The sequence below is a fragment of the Chrysemys picta genome, chromosome 4, assembly GCF_011386835.1.
Source record: "Chrysemys picta bellii isolate R12L10 chromosome 4, ASM1138683v2, whole genome shotgun sequence".
NCBI classification, from domain to species: Eukaryota; Metazoa; Chordata; order Testudines; family Emydidae; genus Chrysemys; species Chrysemys picta.
The window spans coordinates 127,155,504-127,175,260 of record NC_088794.1 but is presented as its reverse complement, the minus strand read 5'-3'; the positions used below and the strand labels follow the sequence as shown (position 1 = coordinate 127,175,260).

The window sequence follows — 19,757 nt, the reverse complement described above, 5'->3', positions numbered from 1 at the left end:
GCTGACCTCATTGAAGTTCCTCCTAAAACATACTGTTTCTGGTGAATGAGAGGTCATCAACAACAGAAGTGAGTTTAAGGAAAAAATTAAACAATATGCCTACACCATTTTGAACCCATTATCTGTATTACATACCCAACCTGTATTATCTGATTTAGGGCCAGATACTCATGGTGAGTAGTATCTCATTCCTCAAATGCTTCCAATGGAATTAGTGGGAGCACTCAAAGAATAAGGTATTAGCCAACATGAGTAAGGATATCAGAATCTGACCCTGACAACGTAAGCTCCTGGGGCAAAGACTATGTATTTCTCCAGATTTTGCACAGTGTTGAGCGCACTTATGGAATTAAATTTATAACGATAATTATCCAACATTCCTATCAGCTGCTCTGAAGATTTTATTTAGCCATTTTATACCATCCCCCCAACACAGCATTAGATAATAAGGTGCGACAGCAGGCTCACTCCTACTTGAAAGTTAAGGTGCCCAAAATCAACCAGGGCAAGGACCATGCAAAAATAAAGGAACAAAGTTTTAAATAAAACAAAGTCAGATCCTAATGACATGGACAGAACATGGAAATTTAAGCATAATTTTATCATCATCTACACAATGATAACAATGAAATACAATCAGACAGATTCTATAATCCAGAAAAACTGCTGCAGAATTGGGCTCAGTAGTTCTAATAAACTGACCTTACCTGCATCAAACATTTCAAGCAGATTAACTAAAGTCTCAAATGCTGCAAGACGCACACTGCTGCCTTCATCTCTCGCTAGTTCTACTAATTCAGGAAGCACTACATTTTTTGTTAGTTCTGTCCTGCAAAGCAAGCAAAATGGTTAGGGAAGACAAATAATGGAACAATGTTTACATAGCATCAAACCCAATCTCACCCAACATAACTTTCTCCTGAAGGCTGTATAGTTACTCTTCAATTTCCTAATTAGGAAAAACTGAAAAAAACTGCAGGAAAACAAAAAATAAAGTAAAAACAAAACAAAACAACCTCCGGAGATTTTGTAGCCAGCTAAAAAACAGACTAAAGTTTAAAATACAAATCATCCCCTCTCATGACTAAAGAAAATTACTTAGCTTATCTCAAATAACAGATTTTTCCAGATTGCACTGTATGTACAAATAGCAAAGAGTTATGATGATTTAATGTGGGTCACACAGAAGAGTTCTCTGCAAGAGTATTCAGAAACTCTCACTGCTACAAAAGAGCAAGGTCTTAAATGTAAATGACAAAATATAAGCCATGACTACTGAAGATGCATGGGAATCACTTGTCCTCACTACATAAGATGGCACTGGCCAAAGGTAAGCCCTTCTACATGGAAGGCCTGCTGCCATTATCTGGAGGAGTTGTGAGGCTGCCTGACTGGCTGACCCAATATCAGTGTTGGATTCTTCAAAGCCAGTTCTAGGGAAGTGAGGGAAGGGGATCCTTCTTTCCCAATTGCTAACAATATCTGTTGAAGGTAGTCTCGGCAACTTGAGTCTCAACATCTGCTACGGATTGGTATATGAAGGGCTGGAATGAGATTTCAATCTTTCATCAATTTGAAGATTGAAGGGGAAGAGACATTTTCATGGCATGGAATTTCATGGAATGAGATCATCTGTACAGAAAGATGAGGTGGTGTGAGCAAAATGGGAGAGAGATCCATTTCCTTGCGCAATGACACTAAAGTGGGGGTAGTCAACATCATTTGGCATGACTGGGAAATTGTTTATGATTATGAAATAATGAGCATCAATAAATGGTAAAGGAATGATGTCATGCGTGGCTGCAATATTTACATAAATGCAATGATATATCTTGTTAGCAGTGCCTTGATTCCACTACTTCTTAAGCCATCCTCAATACAGATCACTGCTACAATTTACTCTCCGTAAATACACACACTCTTAACTAGATCCTGTGAGATTAAAGAGGACAACTGAGGGCATGTCTACACTACATCTTATGTCGGCATCATTTATGTTGCTCAGGGGTGTGAATAAACAACCACCCAGAGCGACATAAATTACATTGACATAATCAGTGTGGTCAGCGCTGTGTCGGCAGAAGAGCTTCTCCTGCGAACATAGCTATCCTCCAGATATGCCAAACCCACAAAAAACAAAAACAAAACAAAACAAAAAAACACCGCAGAAATTGGGCCTCTTTTTGGCTTAATTGGCTTGAGAGTTGCGTGTTGGCTAGTTTTTGGCTTGTAGCTTGTTGCAGCTTGTTGCTTCTTTTTTTTTTGATCGGCTCCCAGCAAGCAGTGGCAAGGGTAAGCAAGCAGGGGCAAGAAGGAGAGAGCATGTCGGGGTGCACAGTGGGCCCACCACAGTCCCAGACTGCACACCGGGGAGATCTAGTCACATAAAGTGTTGGGGTTCTTGGGGATTGGCTTAGTTTGGCCTTGTTTTGAAATGGGATTAGCTTGATTTTTGGCTTATTGTGAAAGTCGGGGTGCTTATTTACTGTGTGAAAGTTGGCAACTGTGCTATCCTTGTTCGCAGGGGCTGGAGCAGTTAAGCGAACAGGAGAGCTCTCTCCCATCGGCTTACAGCCGCTACATTAGAGAGCTTACAGTATAGTCTTAGGCATGGAGAAAGCAGGAGAGGGCACCAGGCAGAGATACTCTTAGAAATAGAGCACAGCTTACAGATACACATACACAAGCAATAAAGGAGGTGGGGGGAGAGAGAAAGAAACCGCTGTTCACCAGTTGATAATTATTTATGAAATGTTATTCCTTCTTTATTAAACCGCCTTTGTGGAGATTGTTAGCCACTAGTGACGCTGTTATCTCTCACCAATTGGCTTTGGTGTAGAATCTATCACTTTAGGCAAACTTCAGTTTTTCCATTTATAGTGTATTTGTTCCTGCCTGGGCTAAAAATGAAACCACAAGATGATGAACTTTTCTTCATTTCCTTTCTCAGAGTATGATTTTGTAATACAAGAGCAAGCCATTTTTGATACCAAAGAGAACAGCATTTTTCCTTCTTCAGCCTCACTTAACGTACTGGCCTTGAACTTTTTTTGTGGGGGAAGAGAAGGTAAAGGTCCATATTTTCCTTCTCTCCTTTTCATCGGGACCTATTATAGCTAACTTGGATTTAAAAGAAAAGAATGAAAATAAATCTTCTACACTTTTCCATATATCCTCATACTTCTTTTATGTCACTTTATAGGAGCCACTTTTTGCCTCCACAAAAAAGGCATTAGCAACTTTATTTTTTGCCTCCTCTCTATAGGTTGTCACAGCAAGTGAGAGATTCTGAAAGTGTGATATAGCACTGTAGTGTCATACATTTTAATAAATAAAACAGATTATTTGATGGACTTTGTTACATGTTGCCGTGTAACCTTTCCACACATACCATAAATTAGAATTAGTTTTACTGATATTAGATTATATTATTTTATAATCCACCCTCCCACAAAGGAAATAACATTTTACAATAGTGTGTGTCACTTATACATTATTGTCAACACCAGATGCATCATAATGGCATCGTACCTGCTCATGGAGCCAAAGAAATTCAGCGAGAAAATTACTGGTAACAATAGATTGAATCCCAAAGGAAAGAAATATCAACGAACAGGTGGAAGGGTGCATTAAGAAGGAAATAAGTGAACATATGGTCAGGAGTGGGGGGTAAAAATGCAATCCAAATGAGACCCAGGAAGGCAGGGACAAAGAGAGAAAATGAAATCACAAGCTGATGGGGAACAGGAAGAAAGCTGAAACAGACATTTCCAAAATGTGTTTCTGTGGATTTCCATTTCGAAACCATTAAAGATATACTTAATTTTTGACAAAGATTTAAAACAAATATGACAACTAGAAAAAAGAATCAGTTGTTTATAAATTTGTGATAAAAGCATGTCATTTCCAAAAGATGATGCAGCTACCAATGTGCGGTACCAATCCGTACATTTTCCATGCAATTTTTACTCTTAATACATATACATATATTGATATATAACATAATCAGAGTGGACTATAATAAAATGATCTTAAAATTTACATTCTGTATTGAGATAGACAAAGTGGGTAAGGTAATATTTTTTACTGGCCCAACTTCTATTGGCGGAAGAGACAAGGTTCAAGCTTCATAGAGCTCTTCTTCAGGTCTGGAAAAGGTAAGTAGAGTGTCATAGCAAAATACAAGTTGGGATAGATTGTTAAGCATAAAGCATTAATGCTTGTTGCAAGAAACCACTTAAAAATTAAGTGACCAATTAATGCTTAAAAGCTTATCTTTTCCACCAGCAGAAGCTGGTCCAATAAAATATATTAAAACAAAATGTATTTTAATATAAAACATCGTAACTATTTACTTATGCTAAACTGTCTTTTGGGGTGGAGGGAGGTAAGGGAATAACACAGGACCTGATCACTTAAGCAAGTGAGTAATTTGAATAAGCTCAATGTCTTCTAAAGTTACTCATGTGCTTAAATGTTTGCAGGACAAAGCCCTTACACAGCAACTATTCAAAGCACTTCTAGTTAATTTTATTTCCTAATCTCAAATAAAATGTAACTGGCAAATTAATCTGGCAGTCCCTGCACTGCATGGTTTTACTGAAATAGTGTTAATTTAACCATGCTACTAATACTTATCTTTTACTCTAACCGCTTAGTAGTTATACAGCCCAGTTCATCACACACAACTTCAAAAGGGTTAAAGACACAAAGAAGAATCATTTCCACACATGTTGGTACTCCAAAAAAAAAAAAAAAAAAAAAAAACCAAACTGCATTTGTACAGTACCTTTCAAAGATAGGCTTTAATTTCATCCCCTCCCTTAGAGCTCTTCATAGATTTTAATGCCAAAAGGGACCATTTATGATCATCTAGTCCTGGAGTGAGCAAACTTTTTGGCCCGAGGGCCACATCTGGGTGGGGAAATTGTATGCAGGTCCATCAATGTATTGCTGGGACAGGGGGTTATGGTGTGGGAGTGGGTGCGGTGTGCAGGAAGGGGCTCAGGGCAAGGGGTTGGGATGCAGGAGGGGGTACAGAGTGCGGGACGGGGCTCAAGGCAGGGGGTTAGGGGGCTCAGGGCAGGGAGTTGAGGTGTGAGGTGCAGGAGGGGTTCGGGGTGTGGGCTCCGTCCTGTCACCACTTATCTCAAGCACCTCCGGGGCGGCAGCAGTGCACAGCGGGGCTAAAAGGCAGGCTCCATACCTGCCATGGCCTCACACCGCTTCCGGAAGTGGCCAGCATGTCCAGCAGTGGCTCCTGGGGGTGGGGTAGGGCAGGCGGCTCCACTGCACACTGCCCTTCCCTGTGGGTACCATCCCCGAAGTTCCCATTGGCCACAGTTCCCCGTTCCTGGCCAATAGGAGCTGCGGGGGGCGGTGCCTGCAGGCAAGGGCAGTGCACAGAGCCCTCTGCCCTCCCCCAGAGGCCGAAGGGATTTGGTGCTGGCTGTGGCCGGGAGCAGCATGGGGCCAGGACAGGCAGGGAGCCTGCCTTAGCCCTGCTGCACCATGGGGCTGGCAATCCTGTGGGGCGGATTGAAAGCGCTGATGGGCCGGATTCGGCCCGTGGGCTGTAGTTTGCCCTCCCCTGATCTCATATGACCCCTCTCTGCATAACACAAGCCAGCGAAACTCACCTAGTAACTTGTGCATCAAGCCCATAATGTTATGTACTGTTCATATCTCCTAGACAAGAACAGAGAGGTAGACAGCTACATCTGCGTTTCAGATAGGAATTTCAGAGGGTAAAAAAATTAATCTTTGTGGCCCTGATTCTGTGGCACCTTATACGTTGTATGATCAAGACAAGACACTATAAGTTTTAATTTGTCTATAAGTTTAACAGAGCCTTCTCTAGTGCTATATTTATAACTTTAAAAAAATGAAGAGGCTTTCAAGCTTATATAAACAGCTGCCACAGAATTTACATTTACTATAAGTAATCAAAACATGTTTATCATCCTTTTGCAAAGAGTGGCAGTTAGTTTTAAGAACTATGGACTCCTTCCAGATTGTCTTCCATCTTTGTGTACCTACACATTAAACAACTGATATCAGCTGAATCTTCCCATTGATTTCAAGGGGCTTTGAATCAGACCCTTTTCAGAAAAATGGTTTTTGTTCACATAAAGCATAAGTGGGTGAAAGCTGTGGACAATTAATTGAGAGACTGCAGTACGCCTTGAATATCAAATAATTTAACATGTAGGGATACACGTTTTAAATTTTGAAGAGTTTTTAGATTACTACTAAATACTTTAGAGTTATATTTTACATTTTGTAGTAAATTTTGCAAGTTATACTCACCCTATTCCTTGAGCTATATGTTCCAGTTGCCGACACATGCAGGATCGAACTTCATATTCTACATCTTGGCAGAGCGATTTTACCAGTGGAAGAATTTCCCTTTTAATGCTAAAAATTTGAACATTTTAAATTAATATGAAGAACTAAGTATTTGTAAACTCTATTTAATGAACACATCTGATTCTAGATGGTTCACAGTACTCTTAACTTCACCCTTCATACAGCAACATTTATAACCTTTATGAGCAGGTGTTGTAGGGCAGGGTGATAAAGTACAACTGACAATTTTGAAGCTTATAATTATAAATAGTATAAAACTTTACAGCATATTTTTATAACTAAACTAAAATACAAAATGGAATTTTCACAGAAGAGTATTATCCATATTCACCGCAGTTTGTTAGTATTTCATTTGAACGATTTTCAAACCTTTGAAAATACTGTTTAAGTATAGTGTTACTTTTAATAAAGATACTTAATAACCAACTTCAGTACAATATTTGGACAGCTGCTGTATGAATACATATACATTGTATAAATTGAAATGAAAGTCCTAGTTATTTTTGTCATCATCAGCTGCTTGCAAACATAACAAAATAGGAATTTTAATGTAAATGGCTGTTTTTAAAATTAAATAGTAGGGTGAAATAACTTAAGTCCACTAATCCGGACATTAGACTGATCTGTTCCAGTATCCAGTAAATCAAACAGGACCCTCCAAATCAGTATTTATACACTTTGTTGTTGGCCAGTCCTCTATTACATTCTAACAGATTCTGCTACAGCATACAGACAGCTCTGTCCTAAAAAAAATACAATCCACACAATGTGAATGGACTCAACAGGATAGCATTATCCCAACCGTGGGCACGAAACACAGAAGCTTAGTTTGTAAGATAAACAGCTTCTTTTTTTTTTTAATTTGTTTTTGCAGATCCATCAATCTAATCTGAAGGGACTATTGAGCAGTTCACCCCACTGTAGAGTGGGAAACCATTTGCCAACCACTTGTCCATAATAAACATGGCCTTTAAGATATTCTAAGACCCTACCAAATGCAGAGTCGAAGGAATGGATTTCCAAAACATCAGAACAACTGGTTTGTGCTGCTATGTCTTCCATCTCTTTCATTCCTTAAGGTGAAAGAAGCCCCAATGAAGTAGGAATAAGTGCACACTGGACCTCTGTTGCAAGACCTGGCCTACATAGTCCTGGATGCTCTTTGGCCCTTCTTTGGAGGAGGTTTCAAACAGCAGAACTTATATATTAAAAAATCCTTATTTCAGTCCAGATAGAATTTAAGGAATCTTGAAAAACTTCTTAGAATACAGAAGGAAAGGAAATCTCCAGGCTGATATGGAAACCTTGTGCCCACTTTGGGAAGAAAATCTTGAAGATGAACTTGTCTTTATGCAAGGTGAGGTCCAAGTCATCCTGTGGTTGCACAGCATCTAACATAACAGAGCAGCAATCCTGAGTGGGACCTTGGACACGCTCACAATACAGATAATAAAATAAAATAAAATAAAATAAAATAAAAAAGGAGGCCTGCTCAAGGGTTTCTAGTATCCAAGCTCTTCTAGCCAAGAAAGTATTTCCAAGAAGGGATGTTTGAAATGGAAGAAAATGAAATAGAACAATTCCGTTTAGTCTTCTGAAAAGTTACAATCAAAGTCAGATTCCAGGAGACAATAATAAGTCTAACTCTAGATAGACTCTATTCATGAATATTGTAATTATTATTTAAAACAGCAACATAGATATTCATAGCACTATACAAACACATACATTACAAAAGGCTCCAATCTTGCAAATTGATTATTTGCAGATTGACCCAGCATCCATACCAAGTCAACTGTTATTAAATGGTAATAAAAAATTGTGGTCAATCTGGAACCATAGGAGCGTCCCTCCCCTTCACTTAAGGATTCTGATGTGCAATTCTTTCCTTGCAGCTGGAGTTATGAGCTGCTTTACTTGATCTTTCTAAAATTTCAGATTTCCAGGAACCAGATTTAGAACCTCTGTAAGCCATGGTCTGTGCAAGCTTACAGTACGACAGAAAGCCCCATTCTGTTCTATGTACAAATGAAGGTTCTTTTGAGGTTGGAAGTCTTCTTTATGGTTGCATCTAGTCTTCCAAATAACTTCATTTAACAGAACGAAATTGGGAACAATTTACAGCAGTTCACTTCAAGTACACCACCACATGGCCCACTTGTATACCTTTCATGGTATGCTAAATTGTAGCATCTTGGCTAGATTAAAAGCAGCCTCACAAAAAAAGGCCAAGGCCAATGCACACACTATTTAGACTTCCTTTTTCATGGAAAAAACAACAGCTTGGTAAAGGTAATCATTCCCATTTCTTTTACCCAGTCCTAACTGGCTCTGGTAAAATAAAAGTTTTGACCAGAAATCAGCCAATTATCAAAGTATAAGTAGCCCTCCCAACAACTGCACAATCATCAGGTCATCATAAACTATGCTTAATGTAGAACCCCTAAGCAGGAGCTGTACTCTGCAACTATCCCCAAGAAAAGATTCCACCCACATCCCAATGACAGGAGGGATCGCATAGAGTCAGCTATACCAACGTTATGTCATCTAAAGATTCCCCTACAACAGGGAACACTCAGCTGCCCACTTAAGCAAGTTTTACGTGGGAAGAGGTGGAGCAGGGGCAGGGCCTCATGGAAGGGGTGGAGTGGGGGCGGGGCTGGAGGCATTTGTACCTTTATATGAAAAGGTGTTAGTGATGCAGCCCTCGGGCCAATGTACTAGTCCTCATGTGGCCCTCGTGGTGATTTGAGTTTGAGATCCCTGCTGTAGAGGGACCTGGGGTCTGAAACTTGGCCCAGAAAGGTAATCTCAAGGAAACCCTTTTTTTAAACTTTGAGACTCTGGGAGTCTGATAAGACCCTGAAAAGGCTCTGAGGACACTAATGTCTCATCTAGACAGTCCTGAGGCACGGTTATTAATGTTGTCTGCACAGGAAAGGCTAGCTGAAAAGGGTTTGTTTAATACAGGGCTGATTAAACTGATGGTAGAAGGTAAATAAGGCAGTACGGATGTTGTGGGGCAGATAGGTATTTCTAGGTTCTGCACTGCTGTCCAAATCACTGACTTTCAGTCTTGGAGGTGGAGGAGATCAGGTCAACAGCAGTTGACTACTGCTGTGTCTCCCATGCAGTTATGACAAGAAGAAAATCCCAAGCAAAGAATTCTGAAATCTGGCCACACAACTCAAAATTTAGAAACAAGATTTTGCCTTTAAGACAAGAGAGTTTTAAGTTTACCAATTCCTTTACTGGAGATTTTAAAGGAGGGGAGGGATAGCTCAGTGGTTTGAGCGTTGGCCTGCTAAACCCAGGGTTGTGAGTTCAATCCTTGTAGGGGCCACTTAGGGATCTGGGGCAAAATCAGTACTTGGTCCTGCTAGTGAAGGCAGGGGGCTGGACTCAATGACCTTTCAAGGTCCCTTCCAGTTCTAGGAGATGGGATATCTCCATTCATTAATTAAAATAGATTTTAATGAAATGCATCCGGAAGGCTTGGAAGAGTCTGACTGCACATGAGGAGACAGAATTAATCCGGCAGGCTCATCAGGAGTGTGGATGCTCTCCTGTTGTTTTTGATAAGCAGGCATGGTTATGCCTCCAAAAGCTGCAAGCAGGCTGAAAAACCATTGTTTAGATCTGTGGACCTTCCTACACAGAACAATAATCTAGAGAAATGACATGAAAAATGGTGCTCCCAAGGTAACCTCTTGACTGGTCGAAGAATGTACACAGGGAAGTTGAAATCTGATGACAACAGCAATGTGTGAACATGCTGAGTACTGTGACCTACCTAATGAACATCGCTTATAGCTAATTAGTATTATGATGGATGGATCTGTAAGAACAAAAGCATTCAATTTTTTTACAATAGAGAAAATTATGTAAATCTACTTCTTGTAATATTATCCGCTGGCAAAGACATTGTGATAAACATTAAATCTGAAACACATACACACAAACTACTCACATATGAGTTTCAAACTTGTTAGCTAATTTTCCCAATATTTTACAGCTAACTAAGCGAGACTGAAGTGTTTGGGAAAGCTGTGCCTTGGAAACAAGTGGGTTCAGGATCTATATGGAAACAATGGGAGGAAACATTTAACAGTAAAAAATGTATTCCTGTTGTTAAAAAGTCTAGAAGAACATAATACAAATGTCAATTACTTTTCCCACAAAATTAGGTTGTGATCATAATAATGCACACATTAAGACTACTAAGAACCTTGCATTTTAATATTCAGTGCCAACTATAGTATATAACAAATGTATCTTGGCCCAAATTCTAGTTTATGATTCACATCACAGTTATAGCCATTACACCTTTGCAACATTACATCTATCTTCTTGTGTTTTTATTTAGAGAATAAATTCTATAAGCATATTTATAGATATTATTTGGGGAATTTTCACACAAAGGGCCCCCTTCTTGGAAAAATCCAGAAGAGGAGGAGGGAAAGGAAATAGTATGAATTTCTTCTTGCCAATTTTTCTCCAGGGACACCCCCTTTGATGTGAACTCTGGTGGCCATATACCCTCCCAACCTTGAATATCTCTGGGATCCATAGGGAAGGGATTCCATGTGCAGCCATGACCCACTGCTGCTTCTGCTGGAGCTATGCGACTATTTGCTGGATCTCCTCCACGATCCCAGAGGATCAGCTGTCAAAGGGAGCCAGAGGAAGATAATATGCCTAGTTGTATTATCTTCTGATTAGAAATCGCCATGGAAACCCATGTGCAGAGTAGGACAGGGTGCTGCAAAGAAGGGTACCTCCCCTGCTCTGCCTCAGCTCTTCATCCAACCTTTCATGCACAACCCCAGTGGAATTGAACACAGGCCAGAAAGGGTAGCAGTGCTGCAGAAGCAGCCCTTCCCATCATCTTACTGTGAAAATGTGAACAGATGAACAAGCTAGAATTAGTACACAGAATGTGTTACCCATCATAACACTTAGTGAGGAAATAAGTCATACAGGTTTTGTAGGTACCATATATTATTATTATTTAATATCTGAACAATGAGAGCACCCAGAACATGTCAGACACTTTCCAAATATTTAGCAAGACACAGTCTTTTCCCTAAAGTGCTCTGAATTTAAGACAGTCCTCCAATTTCCATTACAATAAATAAAATTAGAAGAATCTAAGTATACAAAACTGAAATAATTAAGAAAAGCCTTATATCATGTGGTCTTATCTAACCGCTGTCCTAAAAGTGCCTCAGCAATTGTATTATACACAAGGTACGTTGTTATGAGGCCATCCTATCGTTTTATTGTGTTTTAAGGAAAAAGTAGGAAGCAAGTTGACATTTTCCCTAAGTGATCATTTTTTAAATTACATTACAGAAACACATTGGTTCTAGCAAAATTAATTTATTTTGTTATTGTTAGCCTTTTACCCTTTAAAAGCTATTTTAAAAGCAATGATGGATTTCATTTACAAGCACATTTTAAAAATGTTTTTATAAAGTACAAATGATCATTAAGGGGCAGGTGACAGAATTTTTTCCTACCCCCAGAGCCATAATGTAGACACAAAATACACAGTGTTTGCAGGCTGACCTCCAAATAAAGACCTCAGGCTTTAACCCACTGAGAGGAACTTAAACCCTCAAGTCTACTAAACCTATAGCATAAAATTAAGTTCAGTGCCAATCCAGAAGTTTAAGTTACTAAAACAAAAACTCTTTTGTTAGAACATTCTTCCACTTTTACTATCATCTTCGAAAATGAAAACACAGACCCTCCAAAGTACTTTATTGATATCTCATTTAAAAATACTGTAGTCATTGTTTGTTGATGTATACAAAAGCCTTTTAAGATGACCTACCATCCACCCCCAACACATTCCTTTACTACACTATGTTCTACAATACATAATAGCCTGATTTTCACAGGTGTTGACCGCTCGTTACTCCTGTTGAAGCAAATAGGAATTGCAGGTACTCCAAGCTTTTGAAAATCAGATCATTATTCATAAAAATCTTTAATCTATTCTCCATTAATGTTTCCAGGAAAAAATAACATTACCTCATGTCTGATGGTTTCTTTTGGCAAGACTTCTATTACAGCAAGAAGAGTTTCTAGCCACGCATTACTGACACCTGTTAGACACAAACAGACTATATGTTATATTATAGGTCAGTTGTATGAAACAACTTCTGATTTGGTGCAGTCAGCTCTTCAATGAACTATACTTCTAAATGACATACAGTAACATTCAAAAATAGTTACACACTTCTATCTGTTTGCATATATTTCATTAGAAAAGCAAGTTTTGCCTGCATTTTGGGGAGGGGAGAATTATTCTATTACTTGTTTTTGGAACAACTGTTTGAAGATGACAGTTTCCTCCGCTTAGAAATAACATGCTATTTTCTTTAATTTACTTATGTAAAACTTTCTATTTTTGCTGCAAGAGTCATTTTTTATTTTTCCTGTATTAAGAAAATAATTTTCAAGAAGTTAAAAGAAAATCTCAACATTATGAAGAAAATACTGTATCTGTACTTGTGCTTACTCAGGCACAGATTCCAATTAATCCACTGGAAATTTGGACTAAGGACCGCAGGATTTCGTGCACCAAACAGAAATGTATGTATTTGTTTTAGTCAAATTGAAGGAAACTTTCAGCTAAATAAGTCTGCAGGAAGGTCAATATATAGAAAACCTTACATACAGCAAGCCATTCCAAAAAACCACCATCAATTAATAAACTCACAAATTGGTATAGATTGTATGTATTGTTTTAAATAGTACTGTACAGCCACTAAGGAAACATAAATCACAAAGAACCAATCAGTTATCAGCATAGCATCATGATCCTGACCTGCATCCCTGTGTTCCAGATTCTGTAGAATGATGTGTAGAAAGGAGTGGGAATAAGTATGAATGGACACGGACTCCTCTTGCTGAATAGTTAAAAATGCAACAGCAGCTGTTAACTGCATTTCCACCCCTGCAACATGCAGGACTTCCTGTATAATCAGAAAGGGTATTTATTTAAAAGGATGAGCCAGAAATACATTAAAAAAAAATTCCCATGTTTATTCAGATCCTAGGAATCAGTATATAAGAAGTTAGATACAAAACTATCCTTACACAACCACTTCCTCTTAACAGATTAGATACTCGAATCTCTTTTAAATTACATCTTCACAAATTCAGGTGTTTTACAAATCATAATAATATAAAGCTTTCAAGACAAAGAAATTAAAGTGGATCATAATGTTTGACATTGATTAGCAAGGAAAAAATGTAGCACACATTACAATTTTACTAAGCTTTTTAATTGTATGTCTTGTTCAATTATTTCTGTGTTTAGGCGCAGATGCTTTCTTTATGTATAGTAAGAAAATGTCATAACAAACCAGCCAGCATTCATTTCAGTTATTCATGGCTTAGAGAGATAAATATTTTGTACCCCCTGGGAAGTGATACCAAATTGCACAAAGTTATTTAAATTTCCATCACCAACTGATACCGAACATAAATAAAATTGTATAGTTTAGCCTCTAAATAAAAACAGCCAAAGATGTATTATGTTATTTATTTAAACACTTTTCTATTTATAGATATTCAACTTTCTCATGAACCAATCCCATTTATTAGAAACTCTTTATTAGTGCCTATTCCAAAGTCAAATATTAATAATAATGATGATTAGGGCCCTACCAAATTCACAGTCCATTTTGGTCAATTACACGGTCAGAGGATTTTAAAAATCACACATTTCATGATTTCAGCTATTTAAATCTGAAATTTCATGGTGTTGTAATTGTAGGAGTCCTGACCCAAAAAGGAGTTGTGGGGGGAGTCGCAAGGTTATTGTAAGGGGGATTGCAGTATTGCTACCCTTACTTCTGCACTGCTGCTGGAGGCGGCACTACCTTCAGAGCTGGGCAGCTGGAGAGCGGTGGCTGACTGGGAGCCCAGCTCTGAAAGCAGCGCCACCGCCAGCAGCAGCGCAAAAGTAAGGATGGCACGGTATGGTATTGCCATCTTTACTTCTGCACTCTTGCTCGGGGGGTGGGGAGGGTGCTGCTTTCAGAGCTGGGTGCCCAGCCAACTGCCACCAGTCTCCGGCTGCCCAGCTCTGAAGGCAGCGCAGAAGTGAGGGTGGCAATATCATTACACCCCCTAAAATAACATTGTGATCCCCCCCTGCAATTCCCTTTTGGGTCAGGACCCCTAATTTGAGAAACGCTGCTCTCCCCCGTGAAATCTGTATAGTAGAGGGTAAAAGCACACAAAAGACCAGATTTCACAGTCTGTGACGCGTTTTTCATGGCCGTGAATTTGGTAGGGCCCTAATGATGATGATATGGTAGCAAAAATGTGAACAGGTGTTCATTTGTAGACAGCTGTCAGAATGAAAATTAAAGGCCATATCTACCTACATCTTTCAAAGTTATTTAGACATTTCATAACATCTGCTATGTGTAACCTGTATGAGTCACACTACTCACTACCAATATGTACATTTTGCTGGGTATTACTAGAATGACATTTTTAAGTGGTTTTACTGCCTAATTTGCTATTACAATATTATGCATGTTTTACTTGTGAATCCAACCTTGGTAACACTTAGCTTTCTCTCCAGACTGATCAAGCTCAACCTGCCAGTTGATATTTTTCACAGATGCTTCTTTGGTTCTTTTTTTAACATACATATTGGGAGACAAATTATATTTAACGAAAGATCAAAGAATATTATCTAACTCTTTAGTAAAAACCAAAAACAAGCCTCCAACAGACTTCCTTAAAAAAAAAATTACAGGCATAAATGTGACAGACAAAAGATGATCCCGGTTTAAGATTTGCTTACAACTGTCATGCGATGATTAGTACATTTATCATTTACGTAATAAGAGGTGAACAAGAAAGAAGTCTCAGTACAGAAATGTCAACCAGTCAGATTGTATGTGCAAGTACCCTTTTTCAGAGTAGCTGAGCTAAAGGAAAACTGTTATTCATCTCAAGAGCTGGCTGTGGGCGTTTATGGCTGTGGATGTTTCTATCAGGATGCCCATTATCCAAGGAAAATTAAGCTGTGCTGGGCAGCTTACCAACTACCAGTATAATAAAATGTTCATATTCCTTAATAAGGATAGGTTGCATTTTTTTGTCATTAAGGGTCATATACTGCCCTTGTACTACTTCCATCAACACTACTGGGAGTATTGCCAAGGAACAAGGTCAGCATATGGCCTTATAACAGAATGGTATTGGGGGATCAGAATAAGCAAACATATAAACATCTGGTTCTTGATCTACACCTCTTACAGTCATTCAAAAAAAAAAAAAGAGAGAGAGAGGGCTTTACCAAACAATTAAGAAAGAGGACAGAAGAAACAGGACCTAAAGAGCATGAATCAAAACATGAGTTCCAAGATACAGATAAGTTTTAAAGACAGCACAGATAATTCTGGCCCCTTTTAGAGTTATTTATGAAGAAGCTCCCATCTCACCTCCCGCCCCTTATGCTAAGATTTAGGTGAAAGACAAGATTGTTAGTACATTCTAACTACAAAAGGGCTATCTGCAAACAGTGCAATACAGAATGTGGGATTGTTGATTTTATCTATCTGACACACTTTCCAAACTTAATAGGTTTTTAAATTGTGGGCTGAATTGGCACTTTGGAGACGTACGTTTCTGCAATGTTAAGCTGAAGTTAAAAAATCAACATAGATATTGTTGGAACAGAAAGCATCTGATTTCAATTTTAAATATGTTCACTGGATACACAACATAAATAGGGTTACTTACCAACAACTCAAGATTCTAAATGGGTAGCTCCTCCACAGATCCACACTCTCTGGATAACCATGTGTGAGAGCCACATTCTCTGGATGTGCCTCCTCATGGACCTCGGGAGACATTGAAATGTAAATTTCTAGATTGCTTAAACATGTGCCTGCATTGATGTCTGCACTGAGAACTGTAGAGTTCCACCTATTAAAATGTGTCTGGCTCCCATCCCCACTTCAGTTCCAGAGACCTTAAGTTGGACATAAAAATGTATGACAAAAGACATCAGGTTTGTGAGTGTAGATCTGTTGAGGAGGATACCCATTTGGAGAATTATGATTATGGGTAAGTAACTTCTTTTTTAGTCATGGGATCTCCTTCACAGATTGCAACTCTCCAGTGGCAAAAAAGCACTAACCAGCAAACTCAGAGGGATTCAGTGCAACCTCAAAAAAACTAGCTGGTTTTGGTGAACTGCCTAATGAAAAAGACTACGGTCTAGCAGTTAAATTCAGGTAGCTATAGCTCCAAAATGTAGAAAGCACTGCAGATTTCTTCAATTGGAACAGATGAAATTTCATCTCTAGTGAAATGTGATTTATGTCCCTTTGGAATAGATTTTCCTTGAAAGAATGCTGCAGTTTATCAACTTTGTATTTGTGTTAATATGGCATAACCTTTTAATTAGGAAAAGAAAGAAAGAAAGAAAGAAAGAAAGAAAGAAAGAAAGAAAGAAAGAAAGAAAGAAAGAAAGAAAGAAAGAAAGAAAGAAAGAAAGATATTCACAGAAGAATAGTAGAACAAAAGGACTGATTAGATTTGAACCCAAAGTCACTTTACAGTGTAAGCAAGGGTTAAGAGCACCATCACTATCATTTCCTAACCTTGTGGAAACAATAAGAGAAGAATTTGTCAATAGCAACTGCAGCTTACAAAGTTGACAAGTTGGTGGATAGCAAATTAAAAAAATAGTTTCATAGATCATAAAATAATTTGTTTTGAAAATGGCTTTAGAATGGATCAGATAGCACAGGGAAAGGGCCTGGTGTATAGGAGCCAGATAATATATAACTGAAGTAAGAAACAAAGACGTTCACAATTTTGAGAAGCCAGAGTATTGTAAGCTTGACAAGATTTGGGCTCTCTTTCCTTAGAAGGATGTAGACACTTATGTTAGGTGACCGACTGCAGCTCTAGATCAAAATTAATTGAATTTTATTCTGACACCGCAACATTTGGAAAAATAGCTCAAAGAAAATTCAGTTAAATAAAGGCCTTCAAAAAACCTCATTCTGGTGGCACCGAGATCCACCAAACCATAGAGATCGAAAAGGAAAGGAGCTGTCAATGCCAAATACAAAGGAGTCATTAGGTGCACAGAACATACACTGAGGAATATATCTAAGCTGTCTATGAATCTGCATTTCAGTGATTACCAAGGTTCATGAGGAGGTGCATGCAGATATCCAGAGGGTGGGGGATCTACATAGGAGAACCATAACAAGACATCAGTGTTTTTCAACTGTAGAGAATGTACAAAAATTTCATATACATGATTTTATTTTAATTTCTGAACTATGTATATCATAGCTGATTTAACCAATAGAACACAATACTGATGCTCAAACTTGACCATACTTTCTCTGAGTTATATTAAAAGGGTCTGATAAATTTAATCTTGTTTATCCCAATATTAAAATCTGTATGGTAAAAGTTTTTTGTTTGATGGTTTATTTAGTTGTTGTTTTGTTCTGAATATTTAAAATGACAAATATAGAATTTCAATGGAAAATTTTTCCTACCTGTATATTTTCTGCAATTGCAGAGGCAAAATTACCAGGTTTGATTTACCAATTTCTGCCAACAAGTAGAGATAAAATTCTTAATCCAGACAGTCATAATGTCTTTCAATTACCTTTTCCTCAGTCTATTTTATCCACAGCATTGACAAAAGGAGCATTTGTTCTTACCTGTGAGTTCTGCGAATACATTCAAACACCAAATGAGGAAGCTGAGTTTACTACCCAATTAGCTCAGGGTGATAAAAAGCTGCAGAAACACATAGCAATTACTATGTCTTTCACTTACAGTTGTAGATACAAATTTACAAAAGTGGGTGAACATCATTATTCCATCTCACATATGGGAAATAGAGGTGCAGAGAGATTAACAGACAATTCAATTCCCTTTGAAGTGAGACAACTCCCACTGTTTTCAATGGGAATTAGATCAAGTGACAGCTATACAAAATTTCCAGTTACTGGTCAGTTCATCAGCACTAATATTTCTTCAACAGACATAAACAAAAATCAAACATAACAAAAGCATGTCAATGCTAAAAAATATTTGCAATCAAAACCAATAAGAGCATTTATCAACCCACCCAGCAAAAGTAGGAAAATACAACTATCCTTGTGTTAGGGCTTGTCTAGATGGAGAGTTAGTGCATGGCAAGTTGGGGTGTAAATCTACAGCGCACTAATGTGCGGCCCACTAACTGGCTGCGTGGACCTTGCTACTGTGCGATAAAAATTTCCTAGTGTGCTTTGACCATCTCTTGTTTCAAACAGTAGTAGGTCAAAGCGCACTAGGGAACTTCCAGCATGCAGCCCATGGTCCACACAGCCACTTAGTGTGTGGCATGCTAATGCACTGTAGATTTACACCCCAGCTTGCCATGCACTAACTCTGACCTCCCACTTGGTAAGGCTACTCCCATTTTTTCGTGTACTGTGTATTTATACCTGCTACTGTATTTTCAGCTCCATGCATCCGATGAAGTGGGTTCTAACCCACGAAAGCTTATGCCCAAATAAATTTGTTAGTCTCTAATGTGCCACAATGACGCCTCGTTGTTTTTTCTCCATCTAGACAAGCTCTTAATGAAAGTAAACAGATACTAAAGCAACTGTTGGAGGAACTGCTTATACTAATGGCTATTGACATTAACAAAACTCACATGTATTTCACAGAGTTTAATAGGGTTTAAGGCCAGAAGGGACCATGAGATCATCTAGTGTTACCTCCTGTTTATCAAAGGCCATAACATTTCACCCAGTTACCTCTGCATTGAGCCCAATAACTTGTGTTTGACTAAAAGATATGATCCAGAAAGGCATCCAGTCTTGATCTGAAGATGTCAAGGGATTGAGAATTCACCACTTTCTTTAACAGTTTCTTCTAATGGTTAATTACCCTCACTATTAATAATCTGAGCCTAAATTTCAAATTTGAATATGTCTGGTTTTGGCTTCCAGTCATTGGTTCTTGTTATGCCTTTCTCTGCTAGATTAAAGAGCCCAGTATTTTCTCCCTGTGAAGGTATTTATACACTGTAACCAAGTCACTTCTCAAACTTCTTTTTGATAAATTGAACAGACTGAGTCCTTTAAGTCTCTCACTGTAAAGGCATTTTCTCCAGCCCTTGAATCATTGTTGCGGCTCTTTTCTGACCCCTCTCCAAATTTTTAAACATACTTCTAAAAATGCGGACACCAGAACTGTATGCAGTGTTCTATTATCAATCTTACCAAATGCCATATACAGAGGTACAATCACTACTCCCCTTTGTACATCCAAAGATCACATTAGCCATTTTCGCCACAGCACTGCATTGGGAGCTCACG

At 38.5% G+C, this 19,757-nt stretch overlaps 1 protein-coding gene across 6 annotated transcripts in view; it reads right to left on the bottom strand.

Annotated features, from left to right (window-relative positions):
* PPP4R4 (protein phosphatase 4 regulatory subunit 4) overlaps nt 1–19,757 on the bottom strand; it is a 111,941-nt gene that overhangs the window by 49,478 nt on the left and 42,706 nt on the right. For 4 of the 6 annotated variants that reach the window (XM_042858665.2, XM_005307491.5, XM_065595652.1 and 1 more), the window contains 5 exons: nt 13,208–13,355; nt 12,409–12,482; nt 10,340–10,446; nt 6,310–6,417; nt 708–829 (listed from right to left, as the gene is read on the bottom strand). In XM_042858665.2, coding sequence (XP_042714599.1) covers nt 708–829; nt 6,310–6,417; nt 10,340–10,446; nt 12,409–12,482; nt 13,208–13,355 — 559 coding nt within the window. Of the gene's footprint in view, nt 1–707; nt 830–6,309; nt 6,418–10,339; nt 10,447–12,408; nt 12,483–13,207; nt 13,356–16,149; nt 16,251–19,757 lie in introns of those variants that run through there. The other 2 variants (XM_065595653.1, XM_065595654.1) reach the window with 2 other exon arrangements.